Source organism: Neophocaena asiaeorientalis, unplaced genomic scaffold, assembly GCF_003031525.2.
Source record: "Neophocaena asiaeorientalis asiaeorientalis breed wild unplaced genomic scaffold, Neophocaena_asiaeorientalis_V1.1 scaffold82, whole genome shotgun sequence".
Taxonomy (NCBI): domain Eukaryota; kingdom Metazoa; phylum Chordata; class Mammalia; order Artiodactyla; family Phocoenidae; genus Neophocaena; species Neophocaena asiaeorientalis.
The window spans coordinates 8,607,714-8,634,770 of record NW_020173068.1 but is presented as its reverse complement, the minus strand read 5'-3'; the positions used below and the strand labels follow the sequence as shown (position 1 = coordinate 8,634,770).

The following is a 27,057-nucleotide window of genomic DNA, read 5'->3' as shown; positions in this document are numbered from 1 at the left end:
TCAGCGTGTGGGGCCGTTTATTAACGTTTACTTCCCCAAATGACTTTTCCTCACGGGTCAGGGCCTGAAAGAACTGGGGGTGTGGGAGGGGGCACAGACAGAAGCCAAAAGGTACACGTTGAATGTGCTATAATGGGCTGAAAAGAGGGTGGTCTGAGATTGACAAGCCCTCCCCCATTTCAGATGCTCAGGAAGTCTGGGCCCAAGAAAACACGCTCATTCAGCCAAATCCCTTCCATGTGCTGGAGGAGGATGGGGCATCACCCTGGCTGGGTCTTCCACTGGCTCTCACTCCAGGCATCTTTCAGGCCTGGCTGTTGCACTAGTGGGACCCCTAGCACTGCAGTGGCTTTGGCGCCTTGACCTAGACAAACAGGGGAGGCCTGGCCCAGCTCCATCTGCACAAGCAGAGACAAAGGTGACTGATTAGCAGATCTGATCTGCGGGGGCAGAGATAACGGGAGATGGGCGGGGCTTGTCAGCATCAGATAATGACTCGAAAATGCAGTGTAAAATCTACGACGTGGGTGACTAGAGGCAGGACACGAGGATTCAGTAGGAAAATGCAACTCTGTGAGCTGACCCAACTTCTGAAGAGACTTCCAAGACAGTCTCTGCTCACAGGGTGTTTTAGTCCCCTTGGCCCTAAACCATCATGGAAGCAGAAGAAGGAGGAAGTGGTGGTCTGCCCACCGGGCCCTGGGAACTATCGTGACTGTCCAGATCTCTGTGGTCAGAGGGCGTCCCAGCCACCTCAGACCCTGAGCCCGGGATAAAGTGAGGGAACAGAACGTTAAGCCCCAGGAGGGCTGCCCCCAAGGCCCTTGCCCGCCCACTGGGCTCCACAGGCCGCCTCTTCTACCGCTTCTTCTTGGCCTCCTTCTTGGGTCTCTTGTTTGCAGAAGGAGCAGTGGCCTTGGGCTTCCTCGTCACCTCCGCACTTCGGGGCTCAGATGGTTCTGCCTCCTGTGTGGTGACAGAAAGGAGAGTCCTGCTTAGACAAATCAAGCCTGACACCAGCAAAATGAGATCATGTCTGAGGGGACTTTGCAAACGGAAGCGTGCCGCAGAGACACAAGGGATGGAAACCGTCACTGCCAGGCCCCAGGATCCACATGTTTTGGGACTGTCCCCGGGGAGCAGGTAAAGGATAAGGGAGGAGGCCCGAGGGGAGGAGGCAGCCTTTGGAGTCTCACAGTCCTGGAGGAATCGAGGCTCCCCCAGTTCCAGTCAAGTGACCTTGTGGGCAACACCCTTCCCCTTTCAAAGTCTTGGCTTACCCACCTGTGATATGGAAACAGTGGTGCACAATTTGGAGGGCTGATGTGAGGAGGCAAAAACGCATGGAAAGCCCCCAGTAAGTGCAAATGCACCCTGCAGCCGGCGGGCCACGGTGGGCAGGGACTGGGCAGAATGCGGGCGGGGAGCCGGCTCTGGGCAGACCTACTGTGGCTTGCTCTCCTGCTGGCCCTGCTACTCTCCTCCGCCCATTCAAGCACAGAGGCTGGGGCAGGGAAGGGTGGAAAGCGCGCCCGGGCGGCCACCACACAGAGCCCTGCGGCGCCTGGCAGAGGTGCCCTGTGGGAAAGGGGAGAGGGCAGCCTCAGGGCAGAACTCCAGACCCTCCCTACATCTGCGACAGCCCTGGTTTTTATCTGTCATGTACATTGTGATTTGTTCCCTGTAAGATTTGGTTTAAACAAAGGTTCTGCTGCTGAAAAAAGGTTCAAAACCACAGAGCCAGCCCTGGCCTTCACTGAGCTGATAAAGAAAGTGGACTCTGGGGAAGGGACTCGGCCTGTCACAGCCTCACAGGCTCATGTCACAGGAGACTCTGGAGTGGCCTGAGTCCCGTCGGGTGTCCCCTCCTCCCTGGGTGATAAATCACACCGTACCACGGCCAGGCAGGATGTTAACAGAGTCCCATCGAGCCCAGAGAACATGAGCCACAGTCCATAGGCCTCGTCCGGCCCACAGGCAGACTTCACTTGGCCTGCAGTGTTTATTTTTAAGAATCTGAGCCAACTGGGAGATTTCCCATTCGATCTGGAGTCCTTGCTTTCCTTGAAAACTTTAAACATCCAGTGACATTGGCCCCAAACCCCCTCATGGAAGAAACGGGCTGAGCAGTGGCTGCCCCTTTATTCAGGTGCCCTGACCCCCACCCCCGCTGCCCCCAGCACTAACAGTAAGGAACTGTTTTCGGTACTTGTGTTCTTTTGTTAAAAATGGGAAAACCAATAGCACACTAAGAATACGAGGAGGGAGCACGCTGTTTCTAGAAAAGTATTTCTTCATGTTTAATTGGCCAGCTCCGAGCTGCCAGCTTCCCTTACTCTCTGTCCTTCCCTGCTCACCGTCAGCCCCTGGCCCCAGCCTCGAGTCTCCGTCAGACAGAAGAGGCAGGACCATGGCTGTGGCGGGGCGGTCCCTACCTAAGGCCCAGTCCAAAGGTCTGTCAGCTCCCTCTTATCGGCCATCATTGTCTGCTCTCCACCTTGCCCGCCTGCCAGCTGAGACACCAGGTGTAAAGGCCCAGCCCAGTCCCAGGCACCCATGGGGGATCTTCCCAAGATAACCAGGGGACCGGCCCCTCCCCTGGCCAGGTCTCTGATTGCGCTCTGGACTTCCCCAGCCTGTCCCCTTGTGCTGATACTGTTTTTGTAACTTGGCAAAAAAAAAAAAAGAAAGAAAGAAAAGTAAAAAGTTAGCCCATTAGAAAAACAAACAGACAAAACAAAACCTCAGAGGAGCCAGCGTGTCAAGTGCACAGGCTGATGGCTGCAGAGCCCAGCAGGAAGGCTACTGTTTAAGGCAAACCCCACAGGGCACAATGCCTTTGCAGACTTTGGGAGCTGGAAACCATCCCCAGCGCAGTACCTGTGCGGCCAGTGGAAACCAGTCAGTCCCTGCATGCCCTGGGCAAACAGGGCCTGATTAGACAAAGCGTTTATGCACAGGGAACTTGCCGAGGCCCACCAGGATCTCCAGGGATGGAGCCCCCCTCTGAGCTCAAGCTGGGCGCCTCCTTTGGTTTCAGTGGGGCCAGTTCAGAATCCAGAGATGAGGACGCGCAGCTGTGTCCCCAGTGCTTCCCTTACTTCCCTTATGCCACAGACCTTCTCTCATTCACCTCATCCTTTCTGTCACCTCCCAGACCTCTCTCCTGACCCAGCTGTCAGATGACTGGAAGTGGCACCTCCCAGGCACCTACAACTCAGGTGTAGGTGCATGGCCCCATCTCCATCTGGCCTGGCCCTCCTCCCCACCCATGGTCATAGCAACCAGGGTCCTGGCAACCCCACCCTCCCCCTCCTCCCCTCCATCCAATCAGTCACCAAGTCCTGCTGCTTAGACCTCCTCCACCTTGACCTGGCCACTCTCTTGAGCATCAAAGGCCCTACTTCAGTTCCCCCACTGCCAACCAGCCTCCCTGCTCTCTCTATGCCATGCCTTGTGCACCTGCCAAAAGAATTTTTCTAAAATGCAGATCCCCCCACCTTATACCTTCCAGTGGCTTCCATCACCCACAGTCTCATGTCCTGCTTCTGGGATGGCAGCTTAAGGAGACCACCTCGCCAGCCTCCCCTGAGCTCTCCTCCACCCCTCACACTGGGCCAGGCCCCAGGGCTTCTGCTGCTCACCCCTAAACAAGAGGAGCACCCTCCTTTCCTTGGCCACCCAGTAAACCTTTCCCCATGGTTTGGCCCAGCCCAAGGGCTGCTACTCACTGTCTAGCCTTCCTCCTCTGCTCCTCTTCCTCCAGCAGGTGCATCCCCTCCTCCACCCCTACGCCCCAGGCACCCAGGAACCTTACAATGCCACTCATTTAGCACTAAGCTATATGTGCTCATGATGGTATCCCCTACTAGTCCTTGGACAGCTTCAATTGTTCCTGAATGAATGAATGAATGAATGAAATGAAAGAAAACACAAGATCTCCCATAAGCATGGGAACTTCACTGCTGTTCATCATCATGAAGATGGAACACTTTAGACTAAGCCTCACTTTTCCCATAAGTAGAGAGGACACAGCAGATTTTAAACCCAATATTCATATCCTAAAGCATGGCTAGATATAGCCACCAATAAGAATACTAATAATAACAGCCACAACAGCTGCTAGTATTATTTACAACATGCCAGGCCCTGTGTTCTGAGGCCTGGATATATCTTATTTTTGCCTCACAAAGGGCCATAACGAGCCCCATTTGATAGACGAAAGAAGAGACACTCAGAGAGGTTATGTGACCTGCCTAAGGTCTCAGCTGGCAAGCGGCAGGGCCAGGATGAACCTAAGCTCTCAGTGGCTGTATGGTATAGCCTCTCCCGGGTTTCCTAGGGACCTCGGCGCTGATGGCAACCAAGAATTAGAGTTAACTGTGACATCTACTTTCTCCCTAGTTAGCAGCGCCTAGAAGCACAGGTGACTGTGGAATGACAATCACAGTTTGTTCCGGATCCTGCTGCTGGGTCATTCAGAACCCCCTTGCTTGTGGCAGGAGTCAGGGAAGTGGGTTAGCACTCCTCGAGTCAGGCTTTGCTCCTACAGTTGAGAGCAGCTCTCTGTGGGCGCGTGGACAGAGTACAGTCACTGAGTCATCTGAGCACATTATCTGTCTCCTCCTCAACCCAGATCTCCTCCTCTCTACCCCAGCTCAGTTTCTGGCATCGTCACCCACCCAGTTACCCAAGCTAGACACCGCCGAGCCATCTCTGAGTTCTCGCCATTCCCTGTGTGCCTCCACATCCCATCTGTCCCCGTGGCCGGTCCACTCTGCTTTCCATGCGGCTCTCAACTCTGCCCGGTCCCTCTCTGGACACACACTACTGAGCCGGTTCAGAGCCCCCAGTCTCCTGCCTCCCCCTCCCAAGGTTTTCCTCACCACCCACCACACTGCTTTCAGAGCCTATTCTTCTAAGACGACCGTCCTGACCAGTCTGTTTTCTCCTTTAAACGTGTTGCTGGTTCCCTCTTGGTATAAGACAGATTCCAAGAACCTCCAGGTGTCCCTATTTGTATAAATCAGATTCCAAGAACCCTCGAGTGGCCTCCAGAGCTATTCCACTGCAGCCTTGGCCCTGTCCCCGGGCATGCCCTCTCATGCAGCCCACCCTGTCACTTCTGGGCTACTGGCCAGCCAGTATCTCCCAGATGCTCTGTTCCCTTTCATGCTCTGCACAGGTGCTCAGCACCTGTCACCAATCTATCTGTGCCCAGTGCATGCAGCCTCTGTGCCGGGCAGCGCAGGGTAATGAAGAAAAGGACGCACACTTCATGATCTGCACCACGTGGGCGCTTCACAAACATCGGCTGCTCAGCCTCCCATCACCCTGATAAGCCCATCTCCGTGAGCCCCATTTTACAAGCAAGGAAACTGAGGTTCGCCAAGACATCCCAACTAACCCAGTGGGGCACATCCGCCTTCCCCCCAAGGGACAGGGAAGCAAAGGCAGCGGTTACACACGTGATTCGGACGCTGAGGTCCTAGCCACACAGAGGTGTAGCTCCTAATTCTTAGCTGGTAAGAATGACTCAATAAATGGCTGACTTAATTTCTCTTCAAATGCACGCTGCTGGTACAAGCCAGGCAGACGGCAGACCCTGAACACTGCGGCCCCACCTTTCAATCGCGCTTCCTCTGAAGCAAATTTTCAGTTCCCTCAGCAATCTCACTTTGGGGAGTAAAAGAAACCACCCCCCACTCCCCAGCCCACCAGGTGGCTCCTGGGTCTGCGGAGGTGTTCTCTGTGACACAGCCCTCATCAATAATGAAGCAGCTCCACAGCCACTTACAAGGCCAGAAAACTGCTGCTATTCATCAGATTCAAATAATCGAATATGTGCCACAATGCATCAAATCTCCTCCAGCACGGAAAGCACACAGAATTTTATGATTTCCACTATACAGTTCAGTGTGTATTTAGTCCAATAAATCAGGACAAAATGTCATTCTACACAGACTGAAACTCTTCTTTCCTCTAAAATGGTCCAGGGAAAGAAGACCACTGTGCCATGCTCAGGTAGCCTCACGCACCTTGCCTCACTTGATCCTCAAGAATGACGTGGGTTGGGCATGAACGCCCTCCTATTCCAGCTTGGGACACGGGCTCAGGGAGGGGAAGGCGCCCAGTGCTGAAACTCTGGCTCGTCCTGCTGCACGCTCTTGCCCGAGGCACTGGGTAGGGTGGGGGCTGGGACACCTTGCGGGGCTGGGACTAGCACTGGCCTTGAGAGGAGGACAGGACTAGCTGAAACCAAGCCGGGGAGGCCGTCCATGTGGGCTCCACAAGGCGAACGGAGACAGAGTCCAGGATGCGCTTGGCAGGCGAGGAGAACTGTGATTAGAGAGAACAGCCCGGGGAGCTCATTCCAGACACGATTCAGCACTACCGCAGGCCCTGCCCACCGGCTGGTCTGCGGCTCCGTGTGTATTCCGCCATCACTCCCATGAGCCGGTACACATCTCGAGACCATGTTTAGACCTTTGCCCTGCCCACCGCACAGCAGTCTCTCAAGAACTGCTTGTTAAGCAAAAAACACCCTGCCGCCCAATTCAACTGCAAACGCCTCCCAAGCTTAAAAAAAAAAAAACAGGGCAGAACTGCAAAGTTGGTTCTGCGAGACTGTCTCCTGAGGTGTTGAGAATGGGTATGTACCTGCCCAAGTTAATTATTTACTACGGCAGCCTTCGCTGGCAATCGGGGGCCTGGTTTAAAATCAAGACCCCCTGAACATCTAGGCCACTGCCCCGCTGCCCCCAGGAAGGCTCCATCCCTTTCAGGGCTCCAAACACTGCAGGGCTTTCTGGTTGACAGTGAAGTCTATGTGGGCATCACATAGAAAGCCACCACTCCTGCCATCAATTCTGGTGAGCTCTCCTCTGCCGGATCACAGTGCTGGGCATCAGCTGTCTTTGTCTGCCCAGCACCCACTCTCCATCGGGGCCATGCCCTTTCCCTGTCCCATGTGGTTCTGGGGGACTCCGAGTCACTGTGACCACAGGAGTGGCCAGAATAATGTGGTCTGGCCAGAAATGGACCCAATGCCCCTTCCCACCTATGGGGCAAAGTACAGACATGTGGCCAAGCCAGAGCCAAGCAGAGGCTTTCCATGAGATCTGGAAAGTGAGCATAGGCAGAGAAATGGCTTCTCTTGCTTGTAAATCATGAGCGATAAGGACACAGACTGGGGCTGCTGTATCCTCCTGACACGTGGCAAGGGCCTCAGAATGAACCCAACACTCCTAGAGAGGCAGGAGATGGAGAGACAGAGCCCTGAAGACCTTGCGACCTTCTGAACCCAGGTGTGCCTTGAAATTCCCAGTTCTAAGAGCCAAAACAGTCTCTTTCTAAGGAAACTGATGGAACCCAGTTTCTGAGCTTTCAACAGAAGAGACTGAGGCAATCACGCAAAGACGGCAGGGTGGAAGTGAAGGTTCCTGCCCAGGGGCTGGCATCTGGCTGGGCAGATGTGAAATAAACATATGAAGACATGAGAATAGTCAGCATTTAAACTACTAGGAACGACTAATTGCCTGATGAACTAATACTACCTGCTACGTGAGTCACTGCACTAAAAGTCAACACCTGCTTGCTTAGCGTTGACTGGATCAACATTCTGGGCAGAAAAAGATACAAAAGAGGCTTGGGAGGAAGCTCAGGCAGGCTGTGGGGAAGGGGCAGAAGGGCTCCCGACCTTTACTTCCTCACTACCTACTCTTTCACTCCTGGAATTTGGCTCCCATCTCGTTAAAATTGCTGCTCTCCACTTTGAGAAAAGCAATGGACTATGCTCCCAGAAAATATGCCTAAACATGAAAACATCCCATTTTTGCACACAACTGCAGGGAGCTCACAGACTTCTGCAGTCTTTATCTAGGGATGCCCTAGGGATGCCCTAGGGATCTGGGAACTCCCTAGTAAGAACTCAGTTCTCCTGAAACCAAACTTTGAAGAAGAGCAGCCTGAACACAGCATCACTGTCACATTGAGCAGCAGCCTTTCCCTCCATCACTCAGCCGTTGTTGCCCAATCTCTGTGCCCTCCTTGAACCACTCGGGGGTTTTCAGGGAGACCACAGTCTCCTAGCCCTCTGCCCACTAGTCTGCCCATCTCCAAGAGAGCTAAAGGAATGGAGACCCCCAGCTTTGTCTGCACAGCACTCCTGTCCCTTTGGGAAATGACCTTCCCCTCCACCCCTAGAGGTCACACCACAGGATGCTCCCCTCCCTCACACTGGCCAGAGCAGTCCCAAGCTGGGTCAGCTACAGTGCCTTCTCTAGGGAATTTGGAACTGGGACCAAGCAGAAAGGCAGCCTCCAGATGCTGCAGCTGAAAGATGTAAACTTTGGGAGCTGTTAGTGGCCATGTTTCATCTTACCCCAGGGACAGTGAGCAGAGGAAGCAGGGCAAGAGAAGTAAGAGACAGGAGATGAACAGAAGGGGAGGCAGAGGGGAAGCAGACGGTGAGTGATGGGGCCCCTGGTGCCCACTCCTTCCAGAGGCCCAGGTGCATCCCTGCTCTGGCAGAGCACCCACATCTTTTCAGCACCTCTACATTGCACAGAAACTACCTCAAGGTTGGGCATGCCCCAAGTTCAGGCCTTCCCTGAATCTTCATTTCCCTTGAAAAGCTTAGCAACTCATTCTCAGGGTTTCAAGAAATAATACTATGTTGGTTAAAATAATTCCCAGGTCTCCCTCCCCAAATTCTCACTGGCTCTTTCTTTCCCATTTGGATGTCATGTTATTATTACAAACTTAACACACGTAGAACTGAACACCTCCTGTCCTCCCCAAATTGGTTTGTGCTTCAGGGAAACGGTCTAAGGACCAGAACAGTGGCTACATAACAGAATCACCTGGGCACTTTAAGAAAACACTGATCCAAGGCTTCAGAGAACAATGGAATCAGAATCTCTATAGGTACAGCCCAGGCCTTTGAAAATTCCCCAGGTGGGCGCAGCCAGATAGAGAAACATGCACCAGCCCAAGGACAGGCAATTCACGCTACCACTCCCCAGTCCCTTGCTCAAGGCAGACATCAATGAATAATTTCTTTACTCTGGAGCCTAGAAGCAGCCCCAGAATCCTTTCCACCATGGCCACCATACAAACAATCAGACTGGGCATGAGAGATGAAACACAGCTGCATCCTGGAATAGACAGAAACAGTACAAGGATCTACCTTCTTATATTTTTGAACCTAGCCTACAGGAAAATGCTTGGATTAAGTGTGACCCAGGCCTCAATCAGGCTCAAACAAATGTTTGTCTCCGGTTTTAGTTTAATGAGGTGTCAATGAGAAAATGTTCTCATTTGGCTTAGGATTCTAGGGACTTTGGTTTTAATTTTATGAATTAGTTCTTGCTCCTACTATGGAAAAGAAAGGGGGTGGGGTGGGAAGCATTTCTATGTGTTCCTTTTTTTCCTCCCTGATTACCCCCAAAAGAGCTTTCAAATAATCTGCTAAGTATTGAAATACTGAAGTCATAAACTAGTTGCAAAAAATCAGCTCACTAGAACAACAGGAAAGACATTCTTTTGCTTTTCAAAGCCTTTCCCATCATCTGGAGCCAAAAATATTATCTTCTGACCCAAAAAGCCACTAATAAACCTTGCTTCTATAGGCTAAGCAAGAGGGGTGATTTTGCCCTAAGTGAAGTGACAGAGAGCAAGATTGTTCTCTGGGTCCACCTTCTCCCACCTCCTTGCCACCTTCCACTTTCAGGGACCTCCCTCCTGCCCTAAGGCTGCCTAGAGTCCCCACAGCTGTCCCCCTCTGCCCTAAGAGCTCCCCAGCCCCAAGTTAAAATCCCTTTCTTTTTCCCTCCCCATCCAAATTCCGAATCCCAGCTTGCTACTAAGCACAACCTCTAAGCACAGTCTTAGCACTCACCCTCTCTTTGTAAGACTGCTTATACACACAGAATACTGTTTTTCCTTTCCATTTATTTAATAGTTCGGGGAGTAAGAAAAGGGGGCATGCAGAGGAAAGCTGGCAGTGAATCCCTGAATAATTGAGGACCATTTGCCGGCATGGTGCATCAATAAAAAGTTAAATTAATGATACTATATTTTTTGCTACTGATCCATTGAAAAACTAACAAACAAAAACAGAAACAAAAACAAAAAAATGTAATACAGTAACCTTCAGTTACAAAGACAATTCGCTTGTGTGAGCCTTACTCCTCTAAACTTCAAGATAAATGAAAATGAGATAGTCTGTACCACACTTATATTTTAAAAGATGAGGTTGTTGATACCAAAACCAGACAAAGATATCACAAATAAAGAAAATTACAGGCCAATATCACTGATGAATATAGATGCAAAAATCCTCAACAAAACATTAGCAAACTGAATCCAAGCATCCTACACCATGATCAAGTGGGATTTATCCCAGGGATGCAAGGATTTTTCAATATCTGCAAATCAATCAATGTGATAACCCATATTAACAAACTGAAGGAGAAAAACCATATGATCATCTCAATAGATGCAGAGAAAGCTTTTGACAAAATTCAACATCCATATATGACAAAAAACTCTCCAGAAAGTGGGCACAGAGGGAACATAACTCAACCTCATAAAGGCCATATATGACAAACCCACAGCTAATGTCATACTCAATGGTGAAAAGCTGAAAGCATTTCCTCTAAGATCAGGAACAAGACACGGATGCCCACTCTCGCCACTTTTATCCAACACAGTATTGGAAGTCCTAGCCACAGCAATCAGACTAGAAAAAGAAATAAAAGGAATCCACATTGGAAAAGAAGAAGTAAAACTGTCACTGTTTGCAGATGACATGATACTATAGATAGAAAAATCCTAAAGACACCACCAGAAAACTGCTAGAGCTCATCAATGAATCTGATAAAGTTGCAGAATATAAAATTAATACACAGAAATCTGTTGTATTTCTATACACTAACAATGAACTATCAGAAAGAGAAATTAAGGATTGTTATCCCATTTCCCATCACATCAAAAAGAATAAAGTATCTAAGAATAAACCTACCTAAGGAGGTAAAAGACCTGTACTTGGAAAACTATAAGACACTGATAAAAGATATGGATGATGACTCAAACTGATGGAAAGATATCCCATGCTCTTGGATTGGAAGAATTAATATTGTTAAAATGATCATATTACCCAAGGCAATCTACAGAATCAATGAAATCAAACTACCAGGGGCATTTTTCACAGAACAAATAATTTTAAAACTTGCATGACAACACAAAAGACCCCAAATAGCCAAAACAATCTTGAGAAAAAAGAACAGAGCTGGAGGAATCACACTCCCTGACTTCAGATTATACTACAAAATTGCAGTAATCAAAACAGTATGGGGGCTTCCCTGGTGGCACAGTGGTTGAGAGTCTGCCTGTTGATGCAGGGGACACGGGTTCGTGCCCCGGCCCAGGAAGATCCCACATGCCGCGGAGCGGCTAGGCCCGTGAGCCATGGCCGCTGAGCCTGCGCGTCCAGAGCCTGTGCTCCACAATGGGAGAGGCCACAGCAGTGAGAGGCCCGCATACCACAAAAAAACCCCAACAAAACACAGTATGGTAATGGCACAAAAAGAGCCACATAGATCAATGGAACAGAACAGACAGCCTAGAAATAAACCCACACTCTTATGGTCAATTAATTTACAACAAAGGAGGCAAGAATATATACAGGAGACAAGACAATTTCTTCAATAAATGCTGCTGGGAAAACTGGGCAGCTACATGTAAAAGAATGAAATTAGAGCATTCTCTAACTCCATATACAAAAATAAACTAAAAATGGCTGAAAGACTTAAATGTAACATTGGAAACCATAAAACTTCTAGAGGAAAACACAGACAGAACATTCTTTGACATAAATTATAGCAATATTTTTTTACATCTGTCTCCTAAAGCAAAGGAAATAAAAGCAAAAATAAACAAATGAGACCTAATTAAACTTAAAAGCTTTTGCACAGCAAAGGAAACCATCAACAAAATGAAAAGACAACTTACTGAATGGGAGAAAATATTTGCAAATGATATAACCAATAAGGGGTTAATATCCAAAATATATAAACAGCTCATACAACTCAACATCAACAAAATAAAGAACCCGATTAAAAAATGGGCACGTTTTTCCAAAGAGGACATGCAGATGGCTAACAGACACATGAAAAGATGCTCAACATCACTAATCACAGAAATGCAAATCAAAACCGCAATGAGGGGCTTCCCTGGTGGCGCAGTGGTTGAGAGTCCGCCTGCCGATGCAGGGGACACGGGTTTGTGCCCCGGTCCGGGAAGATCCCACATGCCGCGGAGCGGCTGGGCCCGTGAGCCATGGCCGCTGAGCCTGCGTGTCCAGAGCCTGTGCTCCGCAACGCGAGAGGCCAAAAACAGTGAGAGGCCCGCGTACCGCAAAAAAAAAAAAAAAACTGCAATGAGATATCACCTCACACCTGTCAGAATGGCTATCATCAAAAAGAACACACACACAAAGAAGAAAAAAAAAGGACACAAATGACAAATGTTGGCAAGGATGTGGAAAAATGGGAACACTTGTACACTCTTTGTGGAAATGTAAATTGGCCACTGTGGAAAACAGTATGGAGGTTTTCTCAAAAAAATGAAAACAGAACTACCATACAACCCAGCAATGCCACTCCTGGGTATATATCCAAAAAAAACACAAAACAAAACATTAATTTGAAAAGATACATGCACCCCAGTGTTCACAGCAGTATTATTTACAATTGCCAACATATGGAAGCAACCTAACTGTCCATCAATAGATGAATGGATAAAGATGTGGTATATAAAATATATTTGATGGAATACTACTCAGCCATGAGAAAGAATGAAATTTTGCCATTCACAACAACATGCACAGACCTGGAGGGTATTTCGCTAAATGAAATACGTCAGACAGAGAAAGACAAATACTATATGATATCACTTATATATGGAATCTAAAAAATAAAACAAACTAGTGAATATAACAGAAAAGAAGCAGACCCACAGATATAGAGAACAAACTAGCAGTTACCAGTAGGAAGAGGGAAGAAGGGAGGGGCAAGTTAGGGGTAGCGGATTAAGAAGTACAAACTATTATGTATAAAATAAATAAGCTACGAGAATATATTGTACAACACAGGGAATATAGCCAATATTTTATAACTATAAATGGAGTATAACCTCTAAACACTATGAATCACTATGTTGTACCCCTGTAACTTACATAATATTGTACATCAATTATACTTCAATAAAAAAGTAATAATAAAAATATTATAAAAGATGAGGTTGTTGTCCAAAATTAACCTCTAAATGTCTAAACGGCAGGGTTGGCTGCGGGGGCGGGGGTGAAGCATACTGTGGAGCCCTTTGTCAACCCCCTGCCTTGAAAGACCTTGACCTAAGATGTCACTAAAATCCTCAGAGATCAGTAAAGGGCACCCCTTTTTCTGAAAGTTTGATAAATGGACCTGGGCCTCTATGGCTAGCCTCAAAGGGTTAAGAATACAACAGGAGGTGAGCTGTGGCTCTCCGTAAGGCCACACACCTCTGACTACATCTCTGCCTGTAAAACAAGAACATTCACCACCTCCCTCCCTCGGGACTCTTGGCAGGCTTCATCAGTGGCCAATGACGATAAAAATGTTTGTTATTTATAATGCCCGGCAGCACGCTGCATCTGTGAGGACAGAGCCACAGGGCACAAGGATTACGTCTGTAGAGTGTGATACAATTGTGGGCAGAAAAACTCCAATCACGACCTCCCCAAAACCCCAAAACAAGAAATGTAGATGAACAGAACAATCCAGAGCCCACGTGCCTATCTGTGTTCACCAAGGTTTTCCCCACCTTTGCTGGCTGTTCCTCCCTGCTGGTTCCCTGAATGCTGGAGCTCCTCAAGGCTCTCCCCATCTTATTCCACATTCCCTTTTAAGAGACCTCATCCTCTCTCATGGCTTTAATTACATCTTATTGACTCTCAAATGTTGATCAACACTCAGCACAGACCCTCCTCCTGATACAGACCGGCAGATGCAACTACCTACTTGACAGAATCACCTGGACATCTTAAAAGCACCTATTCAAAACTGAACCCAGCATGCTCCTTCCCCATCCCCACCCCAAGCTTGCCCCTTTGCCAGGGTTCCTCCCAGTTACACCAGCAGGATCTCTGGGCCACAGTCATCTCCAAGATAGGTATCTTTAGAATATACTGTATATCGTTAAGTAAAAACAGAAACATGTAAAACTGTGTTTAGTAGGATGCTATCTTTTGTGCATCAAAGGGAGAAAATAAATGAATAAATAAATATCAGGCACACATATCCATTTGCGTACTTCTTCAAAGAGAAACAAAGGAGGGATAAATCAAAATAAAAATGGTTGCCTATCAAGGGAGAAAGGGAAAAGGGTGGAAGATATTGAGATTAAAGGAAACTTCTGTGATTCTATCCTGTTATGTAGTTTTAACTTTGGGAAATGTTGTATATAAAAGTTTTATATAATATTTAAATTAAATCAAAAGGAAAAACCTCTAAAAATTAAAAACAAATTGAGGCAAATTAATGTATGTGATGGTGGGAGTATACTTATGTGAAGAAAAGACTTTACTAAACATAGTACTCTGAATTATGGGACATATTTTGGGGCCCAAAAAGAACCACAAAGAAATCATAAATTTCACTCTGAGTCTTACTGTTAGTAGAGAAAAAAACACATAATTATTTGAAAACTATAATAAGTATGCTGTAGATGTGCAGAATAGAGTTTACATTAAAAAAAGAAGAAGAAAGAAAGAAAAGAAAATGGCTATCCGTAGAAAAGCCAGCTTGCAAGGGTGGTCTTTGGCTGGCATCTGGGAAACTGGATTTTGGGTGGTTCCCACAATTCCCAGAATTGATAAGAATGGTTCACTATGGGACTTCCCTGGCAGTCCAGTGGTTAAGACTTCACCTTCCAATGCAAGGGGTATGGGTTCGATCCCTGGTCAGGGAGCTAAGATCCCACATGCCTTGTGGCCAAAAAACCAAAACATAAAACAGAAGCAAAACTGTAACAAATTCAATAAAGACTTTAAAAATGGTCCACATCAAAAAAACAAAAAAAATCTAAAAAAAAAAGAATGGCTCACTATGCCTAACCTGTTTCTGGAAACAATATGGTTTATGCTGAATACCTGCTTTCTTGCTGGAAGTCTTGAATTTTGGTTTGTGCTAGGCAGAGGGTGCTTATGTGACCTGTCCCCAGTAAAACCCTAGGCAATGAGTCTCTAATGGGTTTCCTTGGTAGACAATATTTCATACAACTTGATGGGGTTCCCACTGAAAATCAAAGCTTCATTGGTCAAGATTGGAGGTTGCGAGAGCCCAAACTCACTATTCTGAACACTAATAAAGGGAAAGAACCAAGCATTTATCCTGCTTTTTACTATGAACAGCATTTCAGAGTAACCATATAGGGATGAGGAAAAGGTCTTCTTCATTGAAGAATTCCAGCTAATAAAGGCCAAAGGAAATAATGGATCTAAGCAATGATCAGTGGATGCTAAAACCATTTAGGTGACAGTTATAAAATGAAGATTTTATAACAGAGGGATCAGCTATTATCACCTGAACCCACAGATATCTTAGAATCTCTGTGTGATAACCAGACACCAAGTGCTGATTGATGACACGGAATAAGAAGTACACAGCACTAGCTATGATGTGCTCTCACTAAATAACTTGATCTGAATCGAATCAAGCCTCTAAACTGAATTTCTTGTTGATAGGAGATATGGGGAACAAGGAAACATGTCAAATGAGAAGCAATCAGCCAAATCCTGGATGTGGATGTGGCACATGACAATGACCTGCTTTCTCCAGCAAACCAAGGTCGTGAGAAAATTGCGAGTGGGGTGGTGGAAGGAGGGTACAGAGCTACAGAATACAGAGACCTATAGAACAAGAGTCAAAACAACAAGAAAGCCAATCTGATCGTGTCACTCTCTTCCTTAAAACCCCTGGGGACCCGCCACTCCTCTGGCTGTTCTCATCGTGTCCTTTCTGTGCTCTGGCCACAGTCACCTGCATTCAGTTCCTAGACCATTCCTTCATTCCTCATGTCCTTACACTCCTTGGGGGAGGGGGGACAACCCAGCCCCTGCCCCAGTGTAAGATTAGGTCCTTCCCCCTTGTTATACACCCTCACAGTACTCTGTACTTCTCAGGGAAACATGTGTATTTGTTTCATATCTGCCCTTTGCCCAAAGACTAGAAGTTCCTTGAGGGCACACACCACATCTTTCAGCAGAGTCTGACACACAGTAAGTATGTGCTAAATAAAAATCTGCTTAACGCACATGTGAACAAATAAGGTATGAACCATATGGCCCAATGCCACCAGGTGGGAATTTAGGGACACTCTAAATCAATAAAGCCCCGCGTAATCCCTGCTAGCCTTCATTGCTGTGATATCTATTTTCAGTACCTAGAACCCAGTCTGAGGAGCGGAGGCTCACAGGGAAGGACTCACCGCCTCGTGGGACTTGGGAATGGGTACAATGATGGCCAGTACACAGATGAGCTGGAAGATGGCCCCCAGGAAGAGTCCATATCGCAGCAGGTTCTCCAGGAATGTGGGTTCAGGCACCTCGGGAGGGGAGAAGTCCAGGTCGGAGGCCATGGCCCCAGCTGCCTGCTGCCTGAGGTCCCCTCCGATTCACCACTCTCCAGAGCCAACTTCTAAATGCAAAGAGTTAATGTCATGTTTCTACAACTGACGTTTAAATGGTTTCACTTCCACCAACACACCCACATACATGCAAGAATATATAAAGCAACTGCGATGAAATGTTAACATGGAGAGTCACTGGACCATTCTTTCAACTTTTTTGTACGTTTGAAATTTTTCCAAAAATGAAGTTACAGGAGATAAATAAATAAATGCAAACATTTCAACAAAAATCTCAAATCAACATACCTTTGCTGAAGGCCTGCTCTGTTTCAAGTTTTATTTATTTGTTCATTTATACATCCAGTCATTCATTCAACAAATACTTATTGAACACCAAGCACTGAAGAGTAAAACAGACAAATTCCTGCTCTCTCGGGGCAGAGGCGGACAAAGAACACATCCAGATGGGACATGCCATCTAGTGATAACTGTTTTGAAAAAAGCTTCAGAAGGGCATCATTTTACTTTGTATAGGGTGACAGGAAGGGCCTCTCTGAAGAAGAGACAGGAATGAAGTGACAGAGATAGGAAGTATGAGACTGAGCCAGTGGAGAATCTCAGGGAAGCATATTCCAGGCAGAGAGAAAAGCAAGTGTAGAGGCCTCAGGGCAGGGATATGAGTCCAAAATGGTCAGAGGGGCATACAGGACGGAGAGTAGAAGAAGGTGAAATCAGAAGGAGTGGCGACTGACCTTGTAGGACCCTAACATTTCTGATTTGATTGAGCAAAATGTAAAGCCACAGAAGGGTTTTGGGCAGAAAAGTGACATAATCTGATTTACACTTTTTTTTTTTTTGGCCACACCACATGGCTTGTGGGATCTTAGTTCCCCGACCAGGGACTGAACCCGGGCCCCTCGCAGTGGAAGCAGAGTCCTAACCACTGGACCACCAGGGAATTCCCTGATTTACATTTTAAACGGGGTGTGGGGGGGTGCAGAGTGGACATAGGGAGACCAGTGAGGGAGCTACTACCAGTAACCCAAATAAGAGATGCTCGGGACATGGACAACAGGGGCAGTGGTGGGCAGGTCCGGTCTCAACCCACCTCTCTAGTCTCTCACTTCACCAGAGTCTCCCACTCCTAATACCCTGGTCGAGCTGAAAGACCTGCCTGTAATTCTCCAAGAGCACTGAGCTCTTTCAAATCCTGGGCCTCTACCCAAGTGGCACACTCTGCCAAGAATGCCCTTTCCCATTACGACTGCTTGGCGAAGCCCCTAATCTACCTCCAAGGCTGAGCTCGTGCCCCACCTCCCCAGCATGTCTTTCTTACTGCCCTCCTCCTACCCTGGTAGGACTGAACTGCTCCCCCTCTACCACAGCACCCACGAGTGGCTTCCTTTGGCCCACCCCAGTGAGAAAGGGGAAAACTTACTGGGGAACCAGGCCCACCTGACTCCAAAGCCCTTTGTGTTTTCAGGGATCTGTGCCACAAAGCAACTTTCCACTAAATCTGAGCTGTCCAATATGGTGGCCCTGAGCCACATGTGGCTATGGAGAGTTGAAACACAGCTAGTCCAAACTGAGATGGCTGTTCAGTTAGGTCCACACTCAATTTAGAAGGTAGTATAAACATAAGAATGTATCAATAGGGCTTCCCTGGTGGCGCAGTGGTTAAGAATCCGCCTGCCAATGCAGGGGACATGGGTTCGAGCCCTGGTCCGGGAAGATCCCACATGCGGAGCAACTAAGCCCGTGCACCACTACTACTGAGTCTGAGCTCTAGAGCCCGCATGCCACAACTACTGAAGCCCACACGCCTAGAGCCCATGCTCCGCAAAAAGAGAAGCCACCGCAATGAGAAGCCTGTGCACTGCAATGAAGAGTAGCCCCTGCTCACTGCAAATACAGAAAGCCCGTGTGTGGCAACAAAGACCCAATGCAGCCAAAAATAAATAAAAATAAAAATAAATTAATTTTTAAAAAAAGAACATATCAATAAAATATCTCATTAACAGTGTTTTATACTAACTGCATGTTGAAATAATATACTGGGTTAAATAAATTATTAATTTCATCAGATGCTGAAAAAGAACTAAGCTGGAGGATTCATTTTCTGATTTCAAAACTTAGTATAAAGCTACAATAATCAAAACAGTGTGATACTGGCATAAGGATCTAGGCCAATGGAACGGAATGAAGAGCCCAGAAGTAAATCCTCACATATATAGTCAACTGATTTCTGAACAAGGGTGCCAAGACCATCCAATGGGGAAGGATAGTCTTGTCAAGAAATAGTGCTGGGAAAATTGGATATCCACATGCAAAAGAATGAACTGAACCCTTATCTTACACCGTATACAAAAATTAACTCAAAATGGATCAAAGAACTAAACTTAAGAGCTAAAACTATTAAACTTATAGAAGAAAACATAGGAGGAGTCTTCACGACATTGAATTTGGCAATGACTTCTTAGATGTGACACCAAACCACAGGCAACAAAAGAAAAAATAAATTGGACTTCGTCAGAATTAAAAACTTTTGTGCATCAAAGGGCACTATCAAGAGAGTGAAAAGACATACTGGAAAACAGTGTGGCAATTTCTAAAAAAGTTAAACATAGAATTACCATATGATCCAGCAATTCCACCCCTAGGTATATACCCAACAGAGCTGAAAGCATGGACTCAGATACTTGTACACCAATGTTCACAGCTACACTATTCACAATAGCCAGAAGATGGAAACAACCAAGAGTCTATCAACAGATGAATGGATAAACAAAATGTGGTATAGACAAAGGACATTCAGCTACTAAAATGAATGAAATTCTGATACATGCTACATGGATGAACCTTGAAAACATGCTAAATGAAATAAACCTGACAGAAAAGGACAAGTATTGTATGATCCCACTCATTAGGTACCTAGAATTGGTAAATTCGTAGAGACAGAAACTAGAATATAGGTTACTGGGGCTGGAGGAGGGGCAATAGGGAGTCATTGTTTAATGAGTACAGAGTTTCAGTCTGGAATAATGAAAAAGTTCTGGAAACAGTGGTGATGGTTACACACACTGTACACTTAAAAATGGTTAAAATGGTAAATTTTATGTTATGGATATCTTACCACCCACACACACAAATTGTACCTGTTTCTTTTTACTTTCTAAATGTGGCTACTAGAAAATTTTAAATTACACACACGGCCTGCATTATATTCCTATGGATGGCTCTGGGTTAAGAGACTATCCTAAAACCTTCCTTCACTTTGGCTCTGCGGCTTCACTGCTTTGCAACATTTTTCCAACATGAAGGAGGAGTCACTAAAGGATGACAGAAACAACCTTCCATGTGAACAGACTGGGGTTTGTGCAAATGCGTATTTGTCTACCTTTCAACCTAGTCACTTAGGAAGGTGATGTGCCCGAGCTGACAAGGTGGCCACTGTTTCCCACCACTTCTGTGTCCTTTGTGAATGGCTTTCAAAGCCTGAGGCTCACTTTTTTTTCCCCCCCAAAATCCTCAGAGCTGGCAGATCTTCATCCTCCCAGGAAGGATTTGATTTCTGGAAGGAACCCAACATCATCTGGATCCAAGTGTGGTGAATCAGGTGGAGCCTCAAGCCCAGGAATACCATTTTTGGTCAAACACAAGGTTATGACGCTCAGACCCTAGGCAGATTGTTTGGGGTGGCTCAGAAACTGGCCCTGAAGTGAATTCCAAGGCTGTTGCAAGAACAGCTTTACTGGAGGAAACGTACAGCCCAGACAAGACACTATATCCTTACACCATGTGAATAGCAAGGTATAAAAAAGTTCTCTCATTTCTTCACAGTTGCACCTCATAAATATACACTTTTTTAAAATGCCCTTGGCCCTAAACTTTACATTTAAGGCTGTAACAAGCCTAGTGGGCTTATCAATACTTAGATTTATATAGTGTTACTCACAGCAACATTGTTAAGAATATCTGTAGTACAATAAAAACATGGGGCCAAGAGTGGGGGGGGGGCACAAACCCTGCTTCTATCAGCAATTAGCTACACTTTGGGCCAATCTCTTGACCTCCTACAGACTTGATGTTCTCAGGAGCCAAACGACAACAATAACATCTATTAAAGCTATAATGCATTTAGGCTTTTTTTTTTAATGGCAATTAGGCAATATAACAAGAGCCATAAAAGTGATTATATCCTTTTGACTGAATAACTCACTTCCTAGAATCTACAGTAAGGAAACAATTCAAAAGAAGAAAAAGGCTTCAGGTACAAAAAAGTTCATGGCAGTGCTATTCATAATACTGAAAAGCAGGAAGGAACTAAAGTTTCCAACAATAAAGAAGCAGTTAACCCAATTATGATACATCACGGGATAGTCCCTGTTGGCTAAAATGGCAAGTACGTATGTGGTGTATCAGGTCAGCAGAAAACCTTTGCAAAATTATATTAAATGAAAAAAGAAAATAATTACATAAACACTGACTGCAGCCATGTATAAACTATGATTTCACTGGCTAAAGAAAATGTAAATAGTTGCTGTTAAAGTGAAGGGCTCATAAGTTTTAATTGTGGGGGGAATATCATTGAAAAAACTGAATACAATCTAAAAGAAAAATCCATGCCTATCTACTCCTCTCACAAGGCTTTTATAGGGTCTAATGAAATGCTGCCCAAGAGAACTTTCTGCAATGATGGAAATGTTCTATACTTCTGTTCTCCAATATGGTAGTCACCAGCCCCATGTGGCTATTAAGCACTTAAATGAGGCTTAAGGAACTGAATTTTTCATTTTCATTTTACTTTATTTATAAATAGTTGCATGTGGCTAGAGGACTCCCACATTGGACAGCACAGGTACAACCAGAGGGTGGTTGTAATAAAGTTCTGGAAAACATAAAATGCTCTACACATCTTGTGTCTGCTTTAGAACTCCTGTCTAATTTTCTCTGTACCCCTATGCTTTACTTCCCAGTCTGCCTGCCAGGATTTCTGGGTTTTCCTTTCCTGAATACAGAAGTCACAAGAGTCCTACTCATCCTTCAGCTCCCAACAAGGAGGCTCTTATCCCTCAGACTCCTTGACAGGCTTTGCTCCTTCCACCCCACCCCCGACACTGTCACAGCAGTAGCGGTAAGCAAATCATTTGCCAGATGTGCACAGCACTTTGCAGTCAGCATCTCATTCATTTCACAACCACTCTGGGAGGCGGGTATTACTAATGAGGATGAGGAAACCGAGGCTTGGGAGAGGTTACATGGCCTACCCTGGGATTACTTGGCTGAGAAGTGGCAAAGTTAGGATTCAAACTGGCTGGTGGGTACGACTGAAACTTAGCTGGTGGTCAATGGTTTTCAAACTGCAGGCTGTGGCCAATTTGTGAGCCATGGAAACCATTAAGGGGGCTGCAGCTGACATTTTTTCCTCTTTAATTTTATTAACCAGTACTTTAATTAATTAAGTAAATGACAATAGAAAATATCATATCAGTAAGGGTGAGTATTGTGTCCTGAAGCTTTTTTTTTTTTTAACTAGTTATATCCATCTACATCCAAGCAAGGATGTTCTGGGTCAAAATTCAAAATGTATTTCTTATTGTTTGAGAAATACTACACAGTCTAATGTTTTTACTTGCTCCACTATAAGCTCCTGGACAGCAGGGACCCAGGGTCCATCTTGAGTTTCTTCCAGGGCCTGACTCAGATATTTGGTAACTGATGAAACCTATGGTTGTTTCCCACCTTTAAAGTAAGAGCAGATGCCCCAACCAACAGCCTCATTTAACAAGGAGGAGGGGGAGCAGAGAGGCACGGTGCTTGCTTAGGCTCTACCAGTGAGTCAGGGCAACGCTGAACATCCCGCTAGGTCTCTAGCCCTGTGATGCTCCAGACTTGCTTAAGAGCAAAGGTTTTTACACATGAGGGGAAACTCATACCCCCACCAGAATTTCATAAAAAGTACAGAGCCATTTATTATCAAACATGGCAAATAATTTCATAAGGTTATCAGACCCCTTGAGGCTCATCTGTGAATGCCAGATACCAGTGGTCTGAAGCATTCATTCACTGGACACATATTTACTGAGCATCATTCTAGGTCCTGCCATGGAGTTTTCATCCAATCGGAGGCACTCAAACACACACATATAGATATGTAATGGCAGCAGTATTATCAGAAATATAAATAGGGAGATAAGGGGTGCTATTTTATATGAGGTAGTCAGGGAAAGGCCTCTCTTGAGAAGGTGTCATTTCAGCAGAGGCAAGAAAAAAGTGAAAGAACAAGTCAATTCAATTCCTATTAGGTACCCCAAGGTGAAGAAACAGCAAAGGATAAGGTCCTGAGGCAGGAATGAACTTTATGACCAAGGAGAAGAGAGTAGAGTGAGCAGCTGTGTAGGATCAGTAGAACGCTAGGTCAAAGGGGAGCCACTGGAAGGTTCTTAGCAAAGAAACGACATGATCTGACTCATTTTTAAATGGTCCCTGTGGCTGCTGTGTTGAGAACAGAATGTAGAGGGGCAAGAGTGGAAACAGGGAAACCAGTTAAGAGGCTATCATATAATAGTCAAAAAGACACACTTGCACTAGGTATCAGTAGAGGCGGTAAATTCTCAGGTTGTAGATATATTTTGAAGAGAGGGCCAACAAGATTTCTGAGATGAAATCTGAAAGAGAGAAATTGAAAATAAGACCTGAAGGTGAAACTATTCTGTATGATACTGTAATGGTGAATACAAGACATTAAGCATTTGTCAAAACCCATAGAACTGGACTTCCCTGGGGTCCAGTGGTTAAGAATCTGCCTTCCAATGCAGGGGACGCGGGTTCGATCCCTGGTCGGGGAACTAAGATCCGACATGCCTCAGGGCAACTAAGTCTGCGCGCCACAACTAGAGAAGCCTGCGCCCTGCAACTAGAGAAGCCTGTACACCACAACGAACAGCCTGCGTGCTGCAACTAAGACCCAGCAAACTTTACAGCACAAAGAGTAAACTTTAATGTACATGAATTTAAAAAAAAATCATTTAGGTATCCAGGATGGAATGCAGAATGTGACATTCTGAATCTAAATGTATTAGAAATGGATGAAGTGATTTCACTGAAGGGGTAGGGGGAATCAGGTGCTGACCTCAGTAACTTTGGAAATGGATGGAGTTTGTAAGGCTAAAGGCAAAAGGAACTGTATATGTCACTGTACTCTAGTTAATAAAGTTGTTTCCCACATGGGATACAGGTTACCAATTCTAAAACAACTATACATGTACACTGGAATTGAACAATTAAGTAAATGGATGGTAGATGGTGGGAGCTAGGTTTGTTACAGTTGGAGTAGAAGGTTACAGTTAAGACAGAGGAGGCTAGAATGATCCATGTGAAATGGAAGAGTGTTGCAGACATCAGTATAAACTCATATTTAGATTAATATAGATACAGAAGGCTACATATTTATATATATAAATGTGTGTGTGTGTGTGTGTATATATATATATATATGTAGAAAGGGAGAGGAGAAGAAGAGGGAGATTAGTCTACACACATACATCTCTTGCTCTTTTGCTGAGAGAGCCCAGAAACAGGGCATACCAGTAGCAGTGAGCACACCTAGCACCCAGATATTGGTGTCTGATACCATTCCCCAATAAAAGGAACCAGGGCTCCTGGGAGAAATGGTTAACTCTAGGACTGAAGCAGGAAATACATAAGATGAACCTGTAACAGAAAGTAAGAAAGTGTTCAAAAAACCCAAAACACATTGATCGGGATATGTCAAAGGGATATAGAAGCCACTTCAAAGAGCTCCCAATCGCCAAAGCCAGAACAATCTGGACAACAAAATAAATTAAGTAGTACTGGATTATAACCCAAAGTATGAAAAGAAATATCCAAGACTATACTGATATAAATGATTTAATAAATACACAAATTTCCCATGGAGAATTTCAAATAATTTATGTAGATAATCTGTCTTAAAGTATGACGTATAATTCCACACTCCTTAAGCATGGGCTGTGCATAATGACTTCCTTCCAAGAGTACAATATGGAAAAGTGGGGGAAGGGGAGTAACTTTACAGTGGAAGAACTTGACTACCTCAAGCTAGTGATCTGGGTTAACATCAACTGTGGTAACTTATATTGAAAGTATATACCCTTGATGTGATATGATGAGAATGGCACTTTACCTCTGTGGTCTTCCTCCCCCAAACCTATAACTCCAATCTCATCATAAGAAAAACACCAGACAAATCCCAGCTGAGGGTCATTTTACAAGGTATCTGACCAGTAATACTCAAAACTGTCAAGTTTATCTAAATGAGATAAGTCTGAGGACTTCTATCACAGTCCTAGAAGCCCAAGGAGACACGACTAAATGTAATGTGGAATCCTGAAACAGAAAAAGGACATTAGGAGAAAACTGAGCAAATCTGAAGAGCCCATGGACTTTAGTTAATAATAATGTACTGATATCGGTTCATTAATTGTGACAAAAGTATTATACTAATGTAAAATGTTAATAATAGGGAAAACTGTGTGGGAGATATATGGGAACTCACTGCAGCATCTTCACAATAATTCTGTAAATCTAAAATTGTTCTCGGGACTTCCCTGGTGGCGCAGAGGTTAAAAATCCGCCTGCCAACGCAGGGAACATGGGTTCGAGCCCTGGTCCGGGAAGATCCCACATGCCGCGGAGCAACTAAGCCCGCGCGCCTAGAGCCCGTGCTCCACAACAAGAGAAGCCACCGCAATGAGAAGCCCGCGCACCACAAAGAAGAGTAGCCTCCACTCGCCGCAACTAGAGAAAGCCCGCACATAGCCTCAACACAGCCCCCCCCAAAATAAAAATAAATTAATTAATAATAAATAAAATAGTTCTCAAATAAAAAGTTTATTAGAAAAAAAGTCACTATTTCAAAATAAATAAATAACCCCTGAGACATGTATAGCTGTCCAGACTTAGCATATAGAAACTAAGTCTTCTCTTAGATTTAAAGAAACAGATTCCAAGGATGTTGGTAGGGGATCATTGGCTTCTAATGAAGTGATTCAAAAATTCTGTCCTGGGGCTTCCCTGGTGGCGCAGTGGTTGAGAGTCCGCCTGCCGATGCAGAGGACACAGGTTCGTGCCCCGGTCCGGGAAGATCCCACATGCCGCGGAGCGGCTGGGCCTGTGAGCCATGGCCGCTGAGCCTGTGCGTCCGGAGCCTGTGCTCCACAACGGGAGAGGCCACAACAGTGAGAGGCCCGCGTACCACAAAAAAAAAAAATTCTGTCCTGAGAATTCAAAGGAAACAGACTGGGGTACAGAAAATCAGTGTCAGGAATTACTGCCTTACAGCCATGGGCTGTATACCTAGACCCGTCCCATTACAACAAATTCCCCAAAACTGCTCAAAACTGGGTTAGAATTTTGTCCTATGAAAAGATAAGCCATCTCCTAGAGCAGTCAAAACTGGTAGCCAGTAGGCTGAAGCTGGTGGGCAGATGTCCTACAAAATGTAATTATTAAATCCGAATTTGTTGCCACCACTTAAAAAGTGAGGTTTCACATACACATTTCCCACTTCCCTTAAAAAGAAATAAATCAGCGAACGCGCACTGTGCATTTACTAAGCGCCTTGCATTCACCAACTCATTTAATCCTCAGATTAACCCTATGCGCCCATTTTACAGAGGAGGAAACTGAGAACCAGAGAGGCAACCAGAGCTCGCCCACGGTTACACAGCAATAGGGGTACACTCAGGGGTCAAACCCCAGCCAGACTGACTCCAAGGCTCTGGCTCCTCCTAAACCTCCGTCAGTGGGAAGAAAGGCCAAGTCACAACTGTGAGGAGCACCGAGCTCTGGCTCTGCTCAGAACTAAAGCACTGAGGGACAGCAAGACAGGCTCTCCGCCCCCCTGGGACTCAAACTCCCCTCCCAAGTAACTTCCGAAAGAGCGACCCAGGAAGTTATTCGCCGCGCACGGAGTAGCCCCCGGGCCGGCAGAACAGCGCCGCCCGCGGCGCCCGAGCTTAAGCCCCTCTCCGTACCTCAGCATCTGCGACTCTACCCCGCCCCGAAGCCCGGGACCGGCCACCGCGTCACCGCACTCACCTCCAGCGCCGCCGCACCGCGCCCCCGGAAGTGGTTCCTTGCGACCTCGGTCCCGGAAGTGACGTTCGTGAGCAACCAGCGGTCTCAGCTCCGACCGCCCTCGTTGCTACGGTTGGTGGATCCGGGCCGCTGGGCTTTGTCAGACCTTTGTCCCAACCCAGTGGGTTTGAGCTGGACGCAGAGGACTACGGAAGTGAGATCCAGACACCGTCGATTCTTCAAGCCCCTTTATCACAGCCCATTTCAGCAAATGTTTATACACATTTATAGAAGCCTTTTTTATTT

General features: G+C 46.0%; 1 protein-coding gene across 4 annotated transcripts; it reads right to left on the bottom strand.

Annotated features, from left to right (window-relative positions):
* Positions 1 to 26,817, bottom strand: MANBAL (mannosidase beta like). 4 transcript variants are annotated; one of them, XM_024743286.1, is made up of 3 exons: positions 26,773 to 26,817; positions 16,531 to 16,739; positions 1 to 966 (listed from the first exon to the last, which is right to left on the bottom strand). In XM_024743286.1, the coding sequence occupies exons 2-3, from the start codon at positions 16,678 to 16,680 to the stop codon at positions 859 to 861; spliced, it is 258 nt and encodes an 85-aa protein (XP_024599054.1). In that variant the 5' UTR covers positions 16,681 to 16,739; positions 26,773 to 26,817; the 3' UTR covers positions 1 to 858. The 4 variants fall into 4 exon arrangements, with proteins under 4 accessions (XP_024599054.1, XP_024599053.1, XP_024599057.1 ...); XM_024743285.1 differs by having other exon boundaries at positions 26,709 to 26,783; XM_024743289.1 differs by lacking the exon at positions 26,773 to 26,817 and adding an exon at positions 26,709 to 26,731 and having other exon boundaries at positions 16,531 to 16,736.
* Between the last annotated feature and the right edge of the window lie 240 nt (positions 26,818 to 27,057).

Excerpts from the sequence above, each read along its gene's own strand:
- MANBAL (XM_024743286.1), bottom strand. The coding sequence starts at position 16,680 with ATGGCCTCCGACCTGGACTTCTCCCCTCCCGAGGTGCCTGAACCCACA. Across the intron at positions 967-16,530 it reads TTCCCAAGTCCCACGAGGCG|GAGGCAGAACCATCTGAGCC; the intron begins GTGAGTCCTTCC and ends GTCACCACACAG.